At 48.0% G+C, this 19422-nt stretch overlaps 7 protein-coding genes across 7 annotated transcripts; 5 read left to right on the top strand and 2 right to left on the bottom strand.

Annotated features, from left to right (window-relative positions):
• Positions 1–1306: 1306 nt before the first annotated feature.
• On the top strand, positions 1307–2518 carry BGZ61DRAFT_418227 (uncharacterized protein; the record flags this gene model as incomplete). Its single annotated transcript, XM_046243433.1, has 1 exon — positions 1307–2518. One exon carries the CDS (start codon positions 1307–1309, stop codon positions 2369–2371), a length of 1065 nt encoding a protein of 354 aa, XP_046106433.1. The 3' UTR covers positions 2372–2518.
• An 879-nt stretch (positions 2519–3397) lies between these two features.
• On the top strand, positions 3398–4525 carry BGZ61DRAFT_531367 (4,5-dihydroxyphthalate decarboxylase; the record flags this gene model as incomplete). Its single annotated transcript, XM_046253691.1, has 3 exons — positions 3398–3516; positions 3582–3799; positions 3867–4525. The coding sequence occupies 3 exons, from the start codon at positions 3398–3400 to the stop codon at positions 4523–4525; spliced, it is 996 nt and encodes a 331-aa protein (XP_046106432.1).
• Positions 4526–5268: 743 nt separating this feature from the next.
• On the top strand, positions 5269–6165 carry BGZ61DRAFT_476816 (uncharacterized protein; the record flags this gene model as incomplete). Its single annotated transcript, XM_046248837.1, has 2 exons — positions 5269–5458; positions 5531–6165. 2 exons carry the CDS (start codon positions 5269–5271, stop codon positions 6163–6165), a joined length of 825 nt encoding a protein of 274 aa, XP_046106431.1.
• A 1822-nt stretch (positions 6166–7987) lies between these two features.
• BGZ61DRAFT_348901 (uncharacterized protein) lies at positions 7988–8815 on the top strand (the record flags this gene model as incomplete). The annotated part of the gene is made up of 1 exon (XM_046240109.1): positions 7988–8815. A coding segment is annotated over one exon (828 nt), but the record flags the coding sequence as incomplete, so codon positions are not given.
• Positions 8816–9290: 475 nt separating this feature from the next.
• Positions 9291–10631, bottom strand: BGZ61DRAFT_574847 (uncharacterized protein; the record flags this gene model as incomplete). Its single annotated transcript, XM_046256172.1, has 1 exon — positions 9291–10631. The coding sequence occupies one exon, from the start codon at positions 10629–10631 to the stop codon at positions 9291–9293; it is 1341 nt and encodes a 446-aa protein (XP_046106429.1).
• A 2413-nt stretch (positions 10632–13044) lies between these two features.
• BGZ61DRAFT_531364 (uncharacterized protein) lies at positions 13045–13481 on the bottom strand (the record flags this gene model as incomplete). Its single annotated transcript, XM_046253690.1, has 2 exons — positions 13045–13061; positions 13118–13481. The coding sequence occupies 2 exons, from the start codon at positions 13479–13481 to the stop codon at positions 13045–13047; spliced, it is 381 nt and encodes a 126-aa protein (XP_046106428.1).
• A 4657-nt stretch (positions 13482–18138) lies between these two features.
• Positions 18139–19007, top strand: BGZ61DRAFT_348429 (pyridoxal phosphate-dependent transferase; the record flags this gene model as incomplete). The annotated part of the gene is made up of 3 exons (XM_046240058.1): positions 18139–18369; positions 18417–18637; positions 18695–19007. Coding segments are annotated over 3 exons (765 nt in total), but the record flags the coding sequence as incomplete, so codon positions are not given.
• Positions 19008–19422: the final 415 nt, after the last annotated feature.

Raw genomic sequence — 19422 nt, 5'->3', positions numbered from 1 at the left:
TTCAATCGCAGAGGGAAAGGGGGCTGGCATGCATCGTCCTTCGTGACTTCGTGAGGTCCGAGGGATCCACCTCCCCCGGAGTAATAATTGTTAGTCTCTGACAAAACAAGGATCCCATTAGCCGTGGCAACAAGGTGGGCCAGCTGTGACATCAACGATACGTCACGATGAGGGTCTCATATCGAAATTGAAGCTTTTTTTAGATACAAATTGGCCCGGGACACATGTCTGCATAGTCCGACAGTCCCGTCCAGGGTTAGCCACGGCCGATCGTACTGAGGCAGATGTATCGACATAACAATTGCTACCTCGAGGGAGGCGTAATGAAATCCGGGGTTGCCGTGCCAGGCGCCAATACCCCGCTTCTCCGCAAAGCTTTGAAACGCGGACCAGGATGTATTTTACATGGGTGATGAGACTAGACCTATTTTACCCTGAACGACTCATGAATTCATGCTCTCAAAGAAGTCGCCAAGTCGGCATACCCTGACTCCCCCGTTCAGTAACAAGCATTCAACTTGGAGGCTCATATGATTCGAATATCTCGAGTTTATTCGAGTAACAGCCATGTCTCATGCTCGCCAATACGTGAATCGTCATTGGGTCAAGCTGGAGAAGATTGAAGACGTTGGAGCCCGGGTATGCCGGACTTCTTCCCCTCCTTTTAGCGCCGGACATACACAAGACTCCGAGGCCGCTGAGTAACTACACGTAGTACATACCACGTGATGCTGCTCGGGCCGTCTTCGGGTGGTCTTCAAGTCGCAAGGATTCCACCAACCGAGGCTGTGAAGAGCAGCGAAAGATACGGCCTAAAGATGGAAATACAGTTCTCATAAAGCTACCTTGTAGTAAAAGGTGCCCCACCGGGCATGGTAAAATCAGAGCAAGGGGGAGAAGAGACGCCGGCTGGCATCCTCTCAAGTGAGTTTGTTTAAATTCCCGTGTACTTACTCGGCGAGACTTCTCGACATCCTCAGCGACTTGGAGGCCCTTGCCATGATTTCGTGTCCACTTCAGCCATATCAGATTCCGTGTCTTTACACCAATTCCATCGGCACATGGTCTTCCATCCCAAGGGTCCGATGCGGCTCCTGGTGCGCGTCCTGTAAACGGTGGGGTAGGCAGCAGTCGGCCACCACCTCAGAGCGAACTACCCCACCAGCTTGATTGACACCGATGGATGCCTTTGCTCTCTTGCTTCAGATTCTGTGTCATGGAGCCTCTTGACCTCAGTGCCATATATACCCCGAGGCGAGAATAGTCAATCGAGAATGCCACCAAATACAAACAGTACCAATTCAAAATGTCCATCCCTATCGCAGCCGCTGTGGATTACAAAGGCAGAGACCGTCCGTCCGAAGGACCTGTCGCAACTCTCGTGGCCAAAGATGACCCTACCATCGACCGCAGTGTGACTCTCCGCTGCATTGGTGACTGGGGCCACGCCAATTTCCATCGGGTCATGGCATTCATCACACAAGAATTCACCGAACGCTGCGGCCCAACCAGCAAGACCTGCATTTGGAGCGTGGCAGGTGGTGGCATGGAAATCACGGATTCTATCTCTTCAGGATTCGCCGACATTGCCATCAACACGCCTGTCAAGTTGCTCAAGAATGCCTTGACCGGAACAGGTCCTTGGGAATCGCGAGGCCCGGCGCCACATTTGAGAGGCATAGCGACGATTCCTCAAGATGATCGAATGCTCTTTGCAATTGATCCGTCTCTGGGTTGCAGGTCTTTTGCGGATATTCGACAAAAGAAACCCAAGCTCAAGATCATATTGGGGCCAGATGGGGAAAGCCCGATTGGCTATGTCTGCCATCGCTACCTGGAGGCACATGGAGTCTCGGTCAACACCATCAAGTCTTGGGGCGGCGAGGTGGTGTATGCTAACCGGCCTGAGGAGTGTCTCGTTCCGTGCCAGGACCCAAGTCTTGGCTTCAATGCCGTTATCAACGAGGCCTTGATGACAGACTGGTGGGTCCAGTTGATTGATGGCCCTCGTGGTTTTCTTCCAATGCCTGCCGAGCCCGAAGCATTGACAATCATCGAAAAGACGACTCCCGGGCTACCAGCGTCGACAATTCCTGCCGGGTACTGGAAGAGTCTCAAGGAGGAAATTCCAGCCCTCGAGTTCCTCGACTTCATTCTCATGTGTCGTGATGACTTGCCAGAGGATGTGGCCTACCTCATCACTTGGATCTTGGTGGAGAAGAAAGCCAAGATCGAGGTCCAGTTTCACGGTTTTCCGGGAAACAAGGCGCCGATTTGTTGGCCCATAGACCCAAGAGAAATGGCCAAAACGGTCTTCCCATTGCATCCCGGAGCTGAGAGATTCTACCGCGAGCATGGATATTTGGATTGAGGGTGCATAGAAGGTGGATAGGTAGAGGGGGTGCATGCATTGCATAGTGTTCAGGAATAAGTCTGCCAAGCACCGTGAGCTTCAAGAACAGTACTGCTTCAAAAATGTTGACAATTGCGACATCCAACATTCCCGAATAGGTTGGGGCTGGAGAACATGTTAGTAGCTATCAAGTCTTTCGTTATATGATATTGCTTGTTTGCTCAACTTGTGCAATGTTCTGTAAACACTACTGTTTAGAAGACAACATTCTCTGAATAAGCTTTTCATCCTTGAAAAGCCTTGGGACCAACCAGGGGAACTAAACAATCATTACAAGCTTTTTAGAAATACTTAAGTCTTACAGTTGACCTTTCATCGCTGTCTAGTAGTCATACCTAGTTTTCCTAAAGAGAATTTTTATTACCCAGTCTTACAAATACTAATAGTAACTCGTCGCTATAAGAAAGGACTGGATAGAGAGCGGTCCAGAATGTGATAGCAGATAGTACCTTTCCTCATCTAACTTCTGTCTGCTCCCTCAAGGTGAACAAGTTGCCAGCACAAGGTCAAAAAAATACAGTTTTCACAATTCAAGAATTTCTTACCCAATGCTTCCGAAAGCGCCTGTACTTTCGTAACAAAGGGCTCCTCGGGTCGGGTTGGACCCAGTTCGTGTAGGAGTACGTTTCCAAGAGGCATTTGGACTCGCCACAGAGCCGCCATCTCCTCCTAAATGCACTCATCGGCGCTAGAAGGCAGACCACGTGAATCTGTGCCGCATTAATGCTGTCACAAGAGCCGAAAGCCGAAGGTTGAAAACTTTCGATGCTAATAACTTCGGTGCCGGTGGGGTTTCACCTACAAAGGCTGCCCGCACCACAGATGGGGTAGTCGGACTCTGCGGACTTCCCGGACTTCTGGTCCCCAGGGGCGAATTCGGCTGATTTACTGCCTCACCGCGCACTATATGTATTCCAGCAGAGCAGTTCGCGAACTTATGAGGGGTTCAAAGAATTCCAGACACGAAGTACCCCATTCCACAAAATGGTCCTTCGACTTTCGTTTGCCTGCTGGGATTATGACCGAGTGAAGGCCATTGAAGATGGAAGAGTTCGTCCCGAAGGTATAGAACTTACCTTCTTGAATTATCGCGTCGAGGAAACGTAAGAAGCTTCGAATGTCTTTGCAGCTGTTTGATTTTACCAGCTAATATCCTACCCTACACCAGCTTCTTTCGTCAACTGCGATTTCAAGAATTCGATGTCTCGGAACTCTCGTTGTCATCGTATGTGATGACACTGGCTCAAAAGAACCCACCTTTCATCGCACTGCCTGTGTTCCCCTCGAGATTCTTCCGCCACCAGTCCATCTACGTGAACAAGAATGCCGGAATCTCGACTCCCAAAGACCTTCGAGGGAAAAGGATTGGCATTCCCGAGTATCAGAGTTCGTTCTCAATCTCCTAACATAGCACATCGCCCCTTTAAAATACATTGTCTGACCTTATCCACAGTGACAGCAGCGGTGTGGCAGCGCGGGATTTTGGAAGAGGACTTTGGCGTACCGTTGAGCAGTGTGCATTTCTTCGTGGGTGCCATTGAGCCATCCGCACAGCCACGGATCAGCAAAATCTCTCACAGCTTGCCAGAAGACATCAAGGTCACGCCCATTGGTGCGGGCCAGAATCTTTCCGAAATGCTCGCCAGCAACCAAATCGATGCCATTTTCAGTGCTAGCAAGCCTTCGTCAATGAGCACGTCGCCCAACGTTGGACGTCTCTTCAATAACTTTAAGGAAGTTGAGTCCCAGTACTTCAAAGAAACGGGCATTTTCCCCATAATGCATGTCATAGCGCTCAAGCGGAGTGTATACGAGTCGAACCCTTGGATTGCAAAGTCTTTAACCAAGGCTTTTGCGCAGGCGCTGGACTTTGCCTACGACGCAGTCTTAAGCCGCGCTGCATTACGATATATTTTGCCTTGGTTAGAAGATCATGTTGAGGAAACGCAGAGCCTGATGGGACGTGAGAAATGGTGGACGGACGGGTTTGAGGAGAATGCGCATGTGATTGATAAGTTTCTGGAATATCATCATAAGCAAGGTCTTTCACCTCGCCGTCTTCAGCCATCGGAGATTTTTGCACCAAATACACTAGAAACATTTGTTATTTAATAAATTTTATTATTTATAAAGCTTAATACCCCTCGATAAGGGATCCTAATATTTAAATTTACTGCATTTTCCTTGCACACGTCACAGTTACCCAGTCCCAAGTTTGGTATCAAGCTGCTCTTTTCCTATATGTTTGGGGCACTTACACCGAGCCAAGACACACTTTACTGAGTTTATCGACACAGCGATATGACGACCACATTTCTTTTACTGCAATAGCCTCGCATCCGAGGGTCTTCAACACATCGAGATTTAACTAAGTTCTTAATCAAGGTGCCGCCATGCAAAAATACGTCGAAATTGCATCTTGTCACGGTTGTGTCTTTTGATGCTATTGGCCAAGCATGCTGGTTGAACAAATTCCCCCTCATTTTCTCCTTCAGCGAAAATTAAAATGTCGCATTGCCAAATCCGATTCGAAAGACAAACACCAACGCCTTGAACTGGCCGCCTTCGGCCTAATGATGGGACGCGAGCGCGAGATTACGGGACCTAATCTCAGGCCCTAGCTCGTCGAAGGCTTATATTATCTTCTCATTCTTCTGTCTATTATAATATCACGCCTCCCTCCTCCGTCATCTTCCTTTCTTCATTGCTGCCTGCCTACCGAGAGCAATACAACAATCCGAGTCGAACAAAACTGATAGAAGAGACTCGAGAAACGCGGCAGTTCTAGCTCTCCCTCCAACTATCTCGTTATCCCACTCTCTCCATTCTTACATCGCGCTTCATCATTAGTCACGATGTCCATGTTCAACATGTCAAAACCTCACTACGCCTGCCCGGCCACTCCTACTACTCCTCATCAGTACTCCGGCCAAGGCAGCAGCAATGCCTTCAGCAGCTCCGCCAACCCCGGTGAGGACTGGGTCAAGATCTCCGACCTTGCCGAACACAGAAGGATACAGAACCGTATTGCCCGGCGCAATTACCGTATGTTCTCTTTACCCAACTCCGGCTCGTCCAACAGGTGATGAGTAGACTGACATACCTTGCTCAATACAGGCCGGAAGCTTAAGCGCCGTCTCGTAGACCTCGAGCGCGGTGCTGACTCTTCTGACAATGTTAACTCCAAGAAGAAATCTCAGACCTGTTCCATCAAGTTGAAGCACTCCTCCCTCTCCTCTAAGTCTCACAAAACTCAACCTACCACTCCCACCAAGACTCCTTCCTCTCAGAGCCAGTACACGCCTCCTATAGAGCAGGAGGGCTTCTTCCATCCCACCTTCTATGATACCCGGGAACACTCTCACACTCCTTTCGACAAACTGGGAGATACTGCCGCTCTTTCCATGACGAACGCGCGTGGAAATGGTACGAGAACGGTATACTCAGCTGCCACCACTGTCATCCCTAACTTCACTCAGCAGTCCATATCGAACGTCTGCAGAGACATATTTGCCAAAATTGGACAACATGTGAGCGTCAATAATTGGGCATCCATGTATAAGACCATTCCTAGTCTTATCAAGGCATTTGCCATCAAACTCAGCACTGGTCCTACAGATGGCTTGAGCCGACGCATCACGCATTTTGTTTACAAGAATCACCAGTTAGTTAATTCGGATCACTGTAACCTGAAGGCCTTCCCTCTGACTCAACTGACAATATCACCTAGGGAAATAGCCCTACGCCTGTAATTCATGTTCCGCCATGCGAATGATGATCATTCTGAAGTCCGCATACACGCTTCGGATGTCATGTCTCTTCATGGTAAAATGAGCATGTGGGGCCGGAATTCAGATGACGGTACCCCAGAAGTTAACACGTCTGACCTTTTCGAGGGAGTGGAAAAAAACGACGATGAATTCATTTGGCATGATTTGCTGGCATATAGCAAGGCCATAGTTTCCAGCCCGGCATACGATTGGCTAATTAGCAGCCTCTTGAAGGAGTCGTAGTTCCATTGGGATGAGTCGGAGTCACCCGTAATGGTTGATAAAATCCGGCAAACAATCCTGGCGAAACTTCCAAAGAATACAATTAATAACTTGAAAGATCACCATACTTACCAAGTCACATTCCAGCTTCCATGGAGCCCACTCCAGATGCGGGTCAAGAGGGAGCAGCTCAAGCGGCGGGGATCGCCAAAGCTGCCAATCTCTTCGTTTGTTGTCTTAACGAGCTCTTCTTCGGACCAAGTTCAAGCAACCACAATCAAGCAATACTTTGACCAGATTTGGGTCTCTGGCGGGACAGAGCTTTTAAACGCCGTTCAAGCAGCAGTTGATGGCTCACCCGAGAATATTCCTCATGGTAAGAGGATTTGAGTCCGCGCATTTCGATAACCTTATTCGTATCCTGACACACTTCCAGTTTCACAATTGGACAAAACAAACATTGTATGTACCTTGGATGAGGAGATTTTGGTTATCACAATCAACGGGTCTGCCCACACCGTTGCGGAGTGCGGTGAGCAATTGACCTGGCTGGGGGCTGCCATGCAGCCGTCATGCACAAGTTCTGTGGTTCACAGTACGCCTTACATTATTTTGGCTGCCCGAGGTCCTTCATTGAGTTTGGTATGCAACCAACATTCGGAAATCGGATTTCACAATGAATCACGGACCGCGAATTTCATGTCGAGCCTACACTTGGGTGGTGAGGTCGCCAAGTCCGTTATCGTTCGGGGATTTCCGACACGTCGTCGCCCAGACTTCTGCTCCGGTATTGAAGTGTCCCCAGAGATTCTATTCGATCTCGTCGGCGTACCGAGCCTGAATGCTGTGGATGGAAACTTTCTTCTCCAAGGGTCTGACTATGCGCTTGAGATAGTCACGTACACAGATGGGATCCTTGTTTGGCACGTTCTTGGCTCCCTCAATAACGCCTGTTCCTGTACCCGTCAACAGTCATCGGGAGACATCGGCGCAGTCTTACGCCCTATCAATCTAAACGACCTTTGGCACTTTCGCCACATGGTCCAAACATGCGCCGGCCCTGGAAGTCTACTTGACAACCATATACCAATGTCACTCACAGCTGTGCGGAAGAAGCTTCATGTCTTGCGATGGACTCGTTGGAGAACTCCAGGTCACGATCTGCTATAGTTACTGGTCCCCAAGACGCATCTCTTGATTCCGACATGCTTTCAATATCAGATACCTCACAGGACACATCCATCAAGCCGCCCGGTCACGCAGCTGCTTTGAACTCGATTATCAATATGGCGGTGTATCGCCTTTTGTCAGAATATCTAAGCACAACCACCTCAAATTCCACCATAGCTGAGGTAGGCTCCTGGGAGGCATTTGGGATTCTCAACCGGCCTGTTGACACACACCATACAAATAGCAGTAGCGGGGATCGCTAACCACGAACAATGTCCCCACCGCAACTGCCGAAAGTAACCAGAGGTCTCTCAAAAAGAGACAGAGTCCCGGGGGTAATGATGACGAGAATGATGCGGATGGCCAGCGACAACCGAAAAGAGCAAGGCTGGACCGAGGCGAAAGCCATCCATTGTTACGGGCCTGCCCGGTCTGGAAACTTAATCCCTCTAAGCACAACGATTGCTTCAAGGCCAAACTTGGCAAAATCTCACGCGTCAAGCAACACATGGCCAGAAAACATACACCTGCGTTTTACTGCGAGCGTTGCTTAGTTATTTTTTCAGACAAGCAAAGCCACCAAGGACACATCAGACACAGCCACCGCACCTGGGACTCATCTATGGAACTAGATGGAATATCACACGAACAACATCGAGAACTAAGTCATAAGTCCAAGCCTAATCTCTCAGAGTCTGAGAATTGGTTTCGCATCTGGGGCATTGTATTTCCCAATCAGCCACCACCCGCTTCGGCCTTTATGGACCCGGACTTGTCCGAGGACCTTTGTCGGTTTCGGGAGTTCTTCCAAAGGCAGGGCCCAGCCACCTTGGTCGAAGAATTGCGCACTAACGGTATCTCCTCCCTTGCGGATGAAGACGTGACATTGAGTCTGCATGAAATACTTAACCGGGGGCTCAACAGACTGTACCAAGAGTGGCTATCAACTACCACTCCCTCTGCCCGTCCGGCGTCACCCAGGTCTGGAAGGACTCGACCAACCCGACTTGAGACACCTGTGAGCTCGTTGGCAGATAGTGGTGTGGAAATAAGGAGCCAGGAGCTGTCCTGCGAACTGGGAGGATATGATTCCTCAGGTTCCAGAAGCACGGATAGAATCCAGCAAAGTGATACACTACACGATGCCCATCAATCCCCCACCTCTCTAGAAAGCATCATAGCAATCGCCGCTGTTCCTGACAACAATCATCGATTTGATATTAACGAATCCTGGAGGTAAACAATTATGAACGAGGAGAATACTGGAGAGGACGATGACTATGGCGCATCTGCTTCTGCCTTCGATCATTACATAGACTTCGGCTTGGAAGGCATTGAAGACATCGTTGGCCTCGATTTTGTACATAACCTGAGCTAGCCTGTATTTGCAGGTGGTCGGCTCTGGCAATCACTTGACATATACGTACTTCGTATCCCCTAGCTCAAGACCAAGGTTAAAATCAAAGATGGCTCTAATAAAGGTTTGAGATGAACCATGGGCCCGATTGTGGACTGATCCAGCACTTTTCCATTCAAATGCGCCCAAAGATGCCATTGCCTAGCTCGCGCTGGCAGTAGAGTAGCGTCGGGCATCGGGGTTGGGGATGTAGTAGGGGTGACGCTCCGGGTCTGGTGAGATGGAGGAGTCACGAGTCTAGCCACAGCTTCAGCGCCGCTCTGTCGGTCTGCCTTTGAATTAAGACTACTTTCATAAGCTACCTTGTACCTCCTATTCCATTTCGTTGGTTGTCATAATTTTGCGACTGAAGCCTGGCTCTAGAAGACTTCCTCACACTATCCAACCTGTTCACCGCAGATTGGATCGTGTCCAAGCGCAGTGGCATCGCGTTAGCCTTCTCCCATTTACTTTCCGCGAGTGCTGTGTATAACCTCCCAAAATCCTTGTCCAATTTCCTAATTTTAATCATGGCGTTGTTGATCATCTTGTGGCCCTCCATCATTCCATCGGCCATGGTATGGAGCACCATTGCCTGGGTACTCAAATCTTTGGCTGCGTAGTCGTTGAATCCGAGCCAACCCCAAATGCCAGACAGTAGCTCTCTCACTTCGGCCTTTAGTTGGGCTTCCTCAGACCGCGAAATCTCTGCAATATTCTGTAGGTGGTAGGCAATTTTGCGGAAGTCGCTGGCTAGAGCAATCCCCTGGATCTTGAGGTGATTCAGCTGGCTGCCAGCCTTGGCGGCTTCTTGAATGAACAGCTGGTGCAATTGTCTCGCCACCTGTTCCTTGTCTCCAACCATGGAAACTGAAATAAGGTGACCGAAGTGCTGCAAGGTGGGAATTAATCCAACATCTCCAGCAGCAGGAGCCGGAATGACAGTCCATGAAGCCATCCTCTGCAAACTCTGATATCCCAATAGAGCATGGTAGTTCATATTTTGGATTCTGTCCACTGTAGCTCCAGCCAGACTATTCCAGTCAATCAAATTGTCAACGACCTTCTCAGCAGTGGCCGAAAACTCTTGCATTTCCCTCGCCAGACGGTGGCGTCCAGGGAGGTCCGAGTACTTCACAGCGATCATCAAATCCGTCATCGCTGTCTCGCCACTTTTGATCTTCTGCGGCAGATAGTCGTACTCCGTGAATATTTCATTGGTGGCGATCCAGTCGTCTTGAGATGCCAAAAATTCGTCGATCGGGTTGAGTCTGGGCGGTGCAGGTGGTTTCTCCCACGACCCCATCCACCAGCCAATTGCTGCGACAGCAAGGAATGCGACCATGGGCAGAAAACTCAAGAAACAGAGTTTAAGGTTGACATTTCGATTTCGTCCTCGGTGTGAAACAGGCGGTTGTCGCCGATCAGGGGAGTTGATGCATGCCCGATACAAGCTGGAATTTACACGACCTGAGGCCGAAGTCTCAGGTTCCGAATTTCCAGTAGTCGGGGATTCCGAGGCCGAGATATCAGAACCATCTGACCCAAGGCCGTCGGGATAGCTTCGCTCGCTAGGTGTTATAGCCGGCGTGAGCAGGCTTGAGGCAATCATGTTCGTATCCTCCGTAGCGACAGATGTCTCGTCGATCCAGGTCTTCATCTTGGTTGGTAGATAACGCACCAAGACTTGCAGTACCGGGTACGGGAAATTTGAGGTGTCGAAAGTAGTTGCGGCAGTGACAAAAAGTGAAGGGATCGTCTTGATACTTAATAACATCTGGAATTTCAAATTACAATGCTTGGAATTTGCAATTGTTGGAATTACAATCCCCACTTCAGCGGCGTTTGATGGTCAGCAAGCTCTGTGGCGCACAAATTGCATTCAGCTCTGCGTCAGGCTGACGTGTCCACACCTGTAGTCCGTATGACACCTTGCCCCATCTATTAACTATTACATCCATTTAGGGCAGGCATGGAACAGTCAAGTCGCTTGGATGTTCTTTGTTATTGAAGTTGAGGATGCGATCCAGAACAATATCCGCTGGCATGACGACTCCTGAACCCTAATCCTCACGCAAATTTTTACCGACCAAACGTTCTGGCGTGGCTAGGGAGACACCAGTAACAACATATTGCGATATACTCCTCCGATCTGTGATGTCGTAACTAAATATGATCCGATCCTCATTTAGGGTCATCATCGGTACTCAGGTCAACTTAGACGCATAGTCGCATTGCCGTCTTCGGCTGTACAAGCTGTGCTCTGTGTTGAATTCCAAGTATCTTCGAATGTAATGGCTCGTCTCAGCCGGTGCAGGTCCCGCTCCATGGGGATTTCATGTCGTTCTTTATTTTTTACGATTTGAGACATTCAGTTCTTCTGGGGGGCGGTTAGCCTTTGAATTGCTTCCCACAACAAATGCAGATTGGACGAAAGAGAAATCGAGAAACCGACTCACTGCCCCCAAGGGTATTGATGGTAATATGATTATGGTATTATGCACATTGTTGCGCTATTTTTAGTTGCAGGTATGGACGAGGCTGCCTCTCCTTATTGAGCGACAAAAATATCACTTACCCTACACTGACGTCAGCGAAATAAACAAGGATCGCTTAGTTGAAACAGAATATCAGGGAGAGTATATCAGCATCCCCTAGGCTTCACTTAGTTCTGTATAATCAACCAAACTCTGTATGTATAGTGTGATTGATCAAGACAGGACGTGGCACCTTTGCCTTGCTTGGTTACAAAACACCAACTAAACACGTGGATTCATCAACCAGCCTATCCTTTACATCTCAATACATCAACTGTTACGTGAAGCTGTGAATGGGGATATTGAACAAATGCGGTTTGATCGGAGCGAATAAATTGGAGAACGTGGCTAAAGTGCATTTGCCAACAGGAAGAAATATAAATTTTTGAGGGTAGACTAGTTGGGAAAGATACGGTATGAACTGAATAAAATATATACCATTCAGTATTGTTGATACTATTGTTGGCGTTTTTTTTTACTGTTGAGCTTCTAGTCTCCCCTCTGGGTATGTGTACTAGGGCACCCTAACCTCTTGATATACCATTCAGAAACTACCCATCGACTAGGAAGCTCAGTATTGCTTTTGGGGTCGCTTCTTCCTGGAACAGCATTCGCAACAACTCCGCAATTTGTGGCGGAAAAATAAATGACCACCAACCAAGCAGCATAGGTAGACCACGCGGGGGACCAAATTCGAGTGGGCGTTCATGACCTAGGCAAACCTGGCCAGGAGAAGTCATGATCAGGGATAGTGCGGTGGCAACCAATCCCGCTGATTGCCTACTGCAGTTTACCGGTGGTTGGGTTGATAAATGGCCCACCATTCTCGGCTATGACCGTTAACAACGACTTACACTTTACCTCAACCAACCTCAAGAACTCTTCCGGGGCGTCACCATCAGCCAGCCAGTTGCTAGTCGACGCAACGACCGGCTACCAACTCGGACATATCCTAAACCTTGGCCTTCGAGACTCAGTCTGAACCAGCCTCCTAGCATTGCGTAAAGAGATATCGGAGTGACGTGGTGCTGCTATGGAGCTTATAGTGAAGGACCAAAATTTACTCGATAGCATTAAAGAGGCGATCGCGGACAAATAAAGCGAGGTTGAGGCGCTGAATATAGCGCCCGAGCTGCTAACCAGGAGTATGAGGCGACTAAGGAGGTGACAACGGCGCAGGAGTTGGCCTCAAACGCACAGATCGAGAAGATTGAGGAAGATATATAGCGAATGCGGGCAGGACTGTCAGATTCTGTAGTTGTAGATTCTAGAACAGGAGATTAACCTCACGATCCAGTACAAACAATTAGCTCTACGAGCCAATACAGTCGCAACATCTTGGGTGACATCACCGATTGGTGTTCTACATCCCTCAGGCATTTGGAAATTGCACCACGGATATTGCGAACGTATCATGTGAATTTGTGTAAGGATGGGTGTTTGACAGGCCGAAAATATACTATATGCCGCGAATCAGATGCCACCAAGGACATATTACTCCAGCAGTATCTTGTAGAGAGTCAATATACTCTTAGCCTATGAATTAACTGGTTCTGTTTAGGTCTTGTTAGAGAGTTCAAAATGACCATTATTGGTGTAGTCCACTTACTGAAGATGTAAACCACGACGGGCTGGCTACCACCTCCTCCAATAACTTGGATTTCGAAACTCTCTGCTGCGCAAGACTGATGGAATTCGTTTGGCCTAACGGAGTATATTTTCCACGTAAATGTCGCCCTAACATTGGAGTCATAACCAACAATGGAGTAGCTGACGGATCCCTCAATCTGCACCCCAATGTGCTCTGCCTGACAACGCCACATTCCACTCTCTCCCGCTCGAATCTCTTGGGGAGGCCGAGACTCCAGATCATCCTTCCATTTGCCATGGGAGAGATTTGGGGATTCGGGCACTAGGCTGAGCTCCTCATTGGTCAGGTTTAAGACCACCACGACGAGTTCTCGGGAGGCCATGCTTGTGTTGGTCTCGTGGAATTGTGTTGACCGAGGCGTAGGCTATCTAAGCAAAACGAGGAAGAAGAATGGTTGCGGGGACGAATCAATTTGCAGTCGAACTTCGAGATGTTTTGTGTGTACAGCTCTGTTGTGGCCGCGAACTAACAAATGTGAGTATCCCTTAATTTATAATCCTTTGATAGCAACATAACGCAGTGGGCAAGTCTCGGGCTGGAATCGGAATTCAGACATTACTGCAGACATTCCGTGACGTCATAGTCCTACCGTCACGATATACAGCCACTCTCAGCCCGGCAATGTCATCATTTTGGCCACTTTACCTAAAAACAAATGACCTCTTCCATAAGTAAAATATGGCCTATTGCCCTGAGGTTTCCCACTTACTTTTGGGGTACCATTAGATAGACAAAAAAGTTCTGAAAGAACCTGAGACTTTTAAATTGAGTTTTGTGGCCCTTTGGTGGCTGATTATCACGGGGACACCAGATTGACATAGTTGGGAAGTACTGATCACAGTAACCTCTCGTGGCTAGCATGTCTGATGATCTCTGTCACCTTCAATGGTAAAATCAACCTGGAGTGTTGAACTCTGATCGGAAGGGTCTAGAACGCGGTCTATTAACTGAGACGAAAGTATAGCCGGAGGATTGACACAGATGGGGGTAGAGTTAATAACGTAAATGTGATGTCATATGTTTTAGGTAAGACGCTAACGGGTTGCACAATCACATGCTAAAAGAATCAATGGGCCATCTCAGGATCACTTAGCAAAGAGAAAGGGCACGGCCACTGCATCGTCTTCAGCTGCAAGGTCCATCGTGTGTCTCCAGGTCTCAAGGATCAAGGAGACTGTTGGAATTTATGAAATTAAGCGTTTGCTATGTACAGTTTAGAATTAATGTTGGATGATGGATCCAATACGCCTAGGTCGATCACGAGATAAGTAATTGATCAAATGGTCTGATTTTAATTGATGATTGTATTGATGATCTTCTGTCCCCGACCCCCTCTTTTCTGATAGAAGAAGCCCCTCTCAGAAAAGAGGGGGTGGGGGGAAAAGATCATCAATACAATCATCAATTGAAATCAGACCATTTGATCAATTGTTGGAATCCGTACGGCTAGATTGATAGATGGAATTATGTTCAATTTGATAATAATATCTGATGATGATGTTGTTGATGATGTTGATGACATCTTCTCCCCATCATCCGGATCCGCCAGAAGAGGGGTTATTAAGCCCCCTTCTGGGTAAGGTCAGGATATCAATCTATCAGAGGTTTCGTAATACAGGGTCACAATCCAACAATTAACAGAAACAGGCTACGCTAGAGTCTTTACGGCTCTCCGCGCCATCGAGAGCAAGTTGCCGCTGGCACAGAGTAAAAAAAAACAGTCGCTGCGGACTGTCCCGTGTAACTGGCACGTTGGATGAAAGGTTAACTCAGAGCAACACATTGATCGATCGCTGCCGATTTGATTCACCTCAGTCAGGGGAAGAAGGGTCAACTTTGGCCTAGGCCAGCCTTGCCAACGCTGAACCTCGTGTTAATCCCAAGCTGTCTATTCCCAGCTGCCTGTAGAGCCCCAGGACAAATGCAATACTTAATACAGGATGCTTCGTTATCGTGAAAGTGCTGTCAAACTGAAAAACCCTTGGGGACACTGGAGAACGGTTCCTTTTTGAGCCTGCAACTGTACACGTTGGTCACAGAAGAGGACGCCAAAGTAAGCAATTTCGAGTCCGACTAAGACATGACTTATGTCGCCTATACTAGGCTATCAACTGTAACATGATCGAGGTATAAGTTATGTACAACCGTATACGACGGCCCCCTTGGGCTCACTCAGCCCCCTTTCAAGGAGCAGCTTATGAATCTTGTCTCGCCACGTCAACACGCTCTACCACGACATGGTCCGAGAGATAGCAGCCTACTGCAGTGACTGCAAGTACGCCCTGTCCTGGGCCTTTCGGTAATACTCCCTCAATCGCGTCAACTCCTCACCTTTGACCTTTCTGACCGGCGCTGCTCTGACGTTATCATTTCTCAAAAATTCACAAAGCAATCTTTGCCCAATCTAGTAGCCAACGGATCCCTGATCTGGGCCGTGATGGGTTGGGTATACTTCTTCTTCTCATACGCTTATTTTCGTTCCTGCGTACTGGAATAGATAGCCGAATGAGCTTCCCAGAATCGCCTCTCTTCTTCATCGCCTTCCTGTCCGTGATGTCGGCAGAGCATCAAGCACTGCGGGCATCCGTGATTGGAAACAGCCAAGACGATCATAGTATGGCCCTGTACAGATTGGTCGGTGTCTTGCTCTGACACCCTGTATAAGCCTCCCAGGGCAAAAGAGATCTCTATCAGAAATTCGTTAATGTTTTGGTCTCCAGAGGTTTCCGAGGGTTCGAGGGTCCATTGGCGAGCGGGGTGAGAGTAGACATACTACACTAGAGCAGTGGGCTGCAAAGAACGCTCGTGGAAAGATGCGGAACTTCTGCCGGGTGGATTTTTAGTTTATTATCGGGGTTTGATAGAGTCGTCGAAGGGTAGCCAGTTCGTCGCCACAGGCTGCTCTGGCCACTGAGGAGTCATTGCTAGTATCTCATTTTTGAAACCCGGGCTGTTTTGCCTTTCTACTAGCTCAGTCTCAAATGCGACCTCAGGCCCATCTCTGCTAAACAAGTCTGCGTTGCTCTCATTGTGCGAGGAGCCGTCTCGCTGGGTTGCCTGGCGGCGCCAAGTCGTCGTTCGCCCAAGCCATCTCCGCGGAAGAATGCCACGTATCAGGAAAAAGATCGTCAGCCGCCTCCTGAGGATCTACCACAGGCTCTTGACCTTGCTCAAGGTAGGGTCGCTTCCAGTTATTGATAAATGCCTCTTAGCTTGCAGTATATCGCTATGTAATCAACAACAATCAGAATGGCAACTACATTATTACAACTACCTGTACTCCTTAAACAAAGTGAGCGAGCCTAATGCGCAAGAAATAATTGGTAGTTTAAGTAGAGTACTGGTAGCTTTAATTTGTAGCTTAGTATTCCTTTTGATCTACCAACTGACGCAGCTGCGTTTTCGTTCGACCTCCAGCTCTCTTTTTAAGTCTTATTGTTGCATCTAGCAGATGGATAGGATCATATGTGTGAGAAGCTCTTGCTATTCTTCCTATCTAATTGAGGTCTGCTAGGTCAGTCTTATAGATGAAGATGACCTCGGATGACCTCGGACGGCCGAGAGGCTCCGGATGGTCCGGAGTCTTTGGCTTCAGCTAGCTATAGGAAAAATCAAGGAAAAGCTAGGACTATCATGAGATCGGTGACGAGGCCGATGACGAAGCAGGTGGCGATGGACGCCTATGATGAAAGAAGAAAGCTTCAATAGTATGATATATCCGGAATCCGATATCCCGATATATGTGACACTTATGCTCTCGTGTATAAACCCTCTATTCTTTGTTATAGTTATATCAGTCTCAGGTAACAATACTGCTAGGCGTTATACTACTGTTTCCCTTTTCCAAGATCTAGCTTTCCAGCAGATCTAGCTTTTTCAAGATGCAGCTATTACTGCAGCTTATTAAGGTATTGCAAAAGGTAACCAGTTGGACTAGAAACCTTAGTCTGTCTGAATAACCTGTTGACTTTTAAGTGGACTGGGTATATGGTCTGTATTGTTGATACTATTGTTGGTGTTTTTTTTTTACTGTTGAGCTTCTAGTCCCCCCTCTGGGTATGTGTATACTAGGGCACCCTAACCTCTTGATACTACTGTTTCTAGGAATTAACAGAAGACATCTCAAGAGTTTTAGTACAGTAAAGAAAGCTAAAGGCGACAAAAGAAATGCCTTGGAATTTATCATATAAGAGCGAGGTAAACGGTGTTCAATTTTATAAAACCTCGGCAATTCTCAACTCTTCGAGACATGATGTAATTTCCAACTTCAAAAACACCCAAGGCTATGCTACCTCGGACGATTTAGCCGACACCACCGACTTGCCTATACAAGATGCGCCCCTCCCCTAATTACAGACAGCCGCAAGCCAACCTCTTTTATCGCCTTTGAGCTACGTAGCTGTTGATCTGCTAAATATGCAGACTTGGGGGATAGACAACCAGTTGTTGTTTGGTAAGTCGGCACTTCCACTTGAGGTTACCAATCTCTTTTTTCTAGGAGCCTCAGATGGCAGAAATTCCAAGCGATGACGAGCCCGCCGGTCACTGGGCGACGGATCCCATAAAGTACAGCATTTGCTATACCCAGTTTTCACGACATGAGCATTTGTTACGACGCAGTTAAATCCATCGTTAAGGAAGGCCGATTGAGTGAGGCTATTGTGCAAAGCGTTTGGAAGGAAGTGAGTGCTAATTGAAGGTATTTTCCTTTGAGCATTAGATGATTGCGGAGTTTCTCTTCTACATCTGTATTAGGCTAATTTCAAGCTAATACGAGCTTTATAGAGACTCAGCAAAACGACATGAGCAATTGCGCGCTAGAAAGGTCCGTATGGAATCTGGATCAGCACCCTCGGCGACCCTCTGTCGAACCTGTTCGACCTGTGCCAAGCCGCGAATCAAGTGTTCAGGGCGGTGTGCCATGCAACGAGTGCGCCGCCAGAAACCTTGATTGCGTGTATCTGCCCCGTTGACAACAGCCTCCCAAAACTTTAGAAGTATTTGCCTCTGTATGTGGCAAACATGACTTGCATTCCATATCCGATGAAATCTACGCAAAATCTGTCTTCAAAAATAATGCCATTCCAGATGCCGATTCGTTTGTTTCAAGCCTGTCGCTTGATCTTGTCGGTGTCATTGATGCGAACCGACACCACGTGCTCTATGGAGCAAGCAAGGACTTTTGCGCGAATGGCCTACGTCTCGGCCTCGTGTTCTCACAAAATGAGTGAATCATGGGCGCAATGTCAAGCATCAGGTTCGTGCTCAACCGGAGTCTCACATTGGGTGTACCCAACGTAACACCGGCATTAGCATCTTTTCCTGGTCAGCACATCTCCTCCAAGATGCGTGGGCTACCATGCTTGAAGACAGCCAGTGGCTACACAAATTTATGGATGAGAAGGCTACACTTATGATAGAAAACTATCACATCGTTACGTCATTCTTTCGCGAGCATGGCATTCGATACCGAGAACCGTGAGTCGACCAAGACGTCGAATATTTCGTTCTCAGCAATATTCTAATAAGCAGAAGCAATGCCGGTCTTTTTATATGGATAGATGTTCGCCATCTACTTTTACCACAATCCGCATCAAAGCAACTTGATTTCAGTATCCTAACAACCGAGTCTCCCGAGGGGAATATCTATAAGGCACGCGAGATAAGTATTGCAAATATCTGTATTGAACACGGCGTTATGATTGCCCCAGGGCATGTTTACGTGTCTGAGGAGTATGGCTGGTTTCGTGTGACATTCACTGTAGGAAAGGAGGCACTGAAGGAAGGGTTAGAACGCCTCTGGAGGTCGTTTCAAAGGGCTGAGGCACAAAGACAAGAGTGGAACTAGCCCTTCGAGAACCCTCAGCGACAAGTCGTTCTCGGCGGTTCGATCATGGGACATAACGTTGGTAGCCGCGATGTCTCGACTTACTTGCCCTTTGCTAGCGGCCCAGAGTTGAGTATTGCCTCTCGGGAGGCGGGGAGGTTTTGAGTTGCAAATTGAAAATAGAGCCTAAATGCGAAAATAACCTGAGTCTATAGCAATCTACAACTTATTTAACGTTCCAGCCTCGGTTGCTTCTATGTAGGACGGGTTGAAGTAAAGAGCGCAATTGGCAGGAACTCGGCTTGGGCATTGATAAATGATTTGTGCTATAACTAAGTATAATGGACTGACCAAGGCTGCCAGCAAGGCGTCCTGTTTCAGATAACGGAATGATTCGCCTCAGTCGGTTAGTAACTGTATGACAAAGGGCCAGTTT

This window comes from Ilyonectria robusta (assembly GCF_021365365.1).
Source record: "Ilyonectria robusta strain PMI_751 chromosome Unknown BGZ61scaffold_7, whole genome shotgun sequence".
NCBI lineage: Eukaryota > Fungi > Ascomycota > Sordariomycetes > Hypocreales > Nectriaceae > Ilyonectria > Ilyonectria robusta.
Note: the sequence above shows the minus strand (reverse complement) of the source record. Positions and strands in the feature narration are given on the sequence as shown.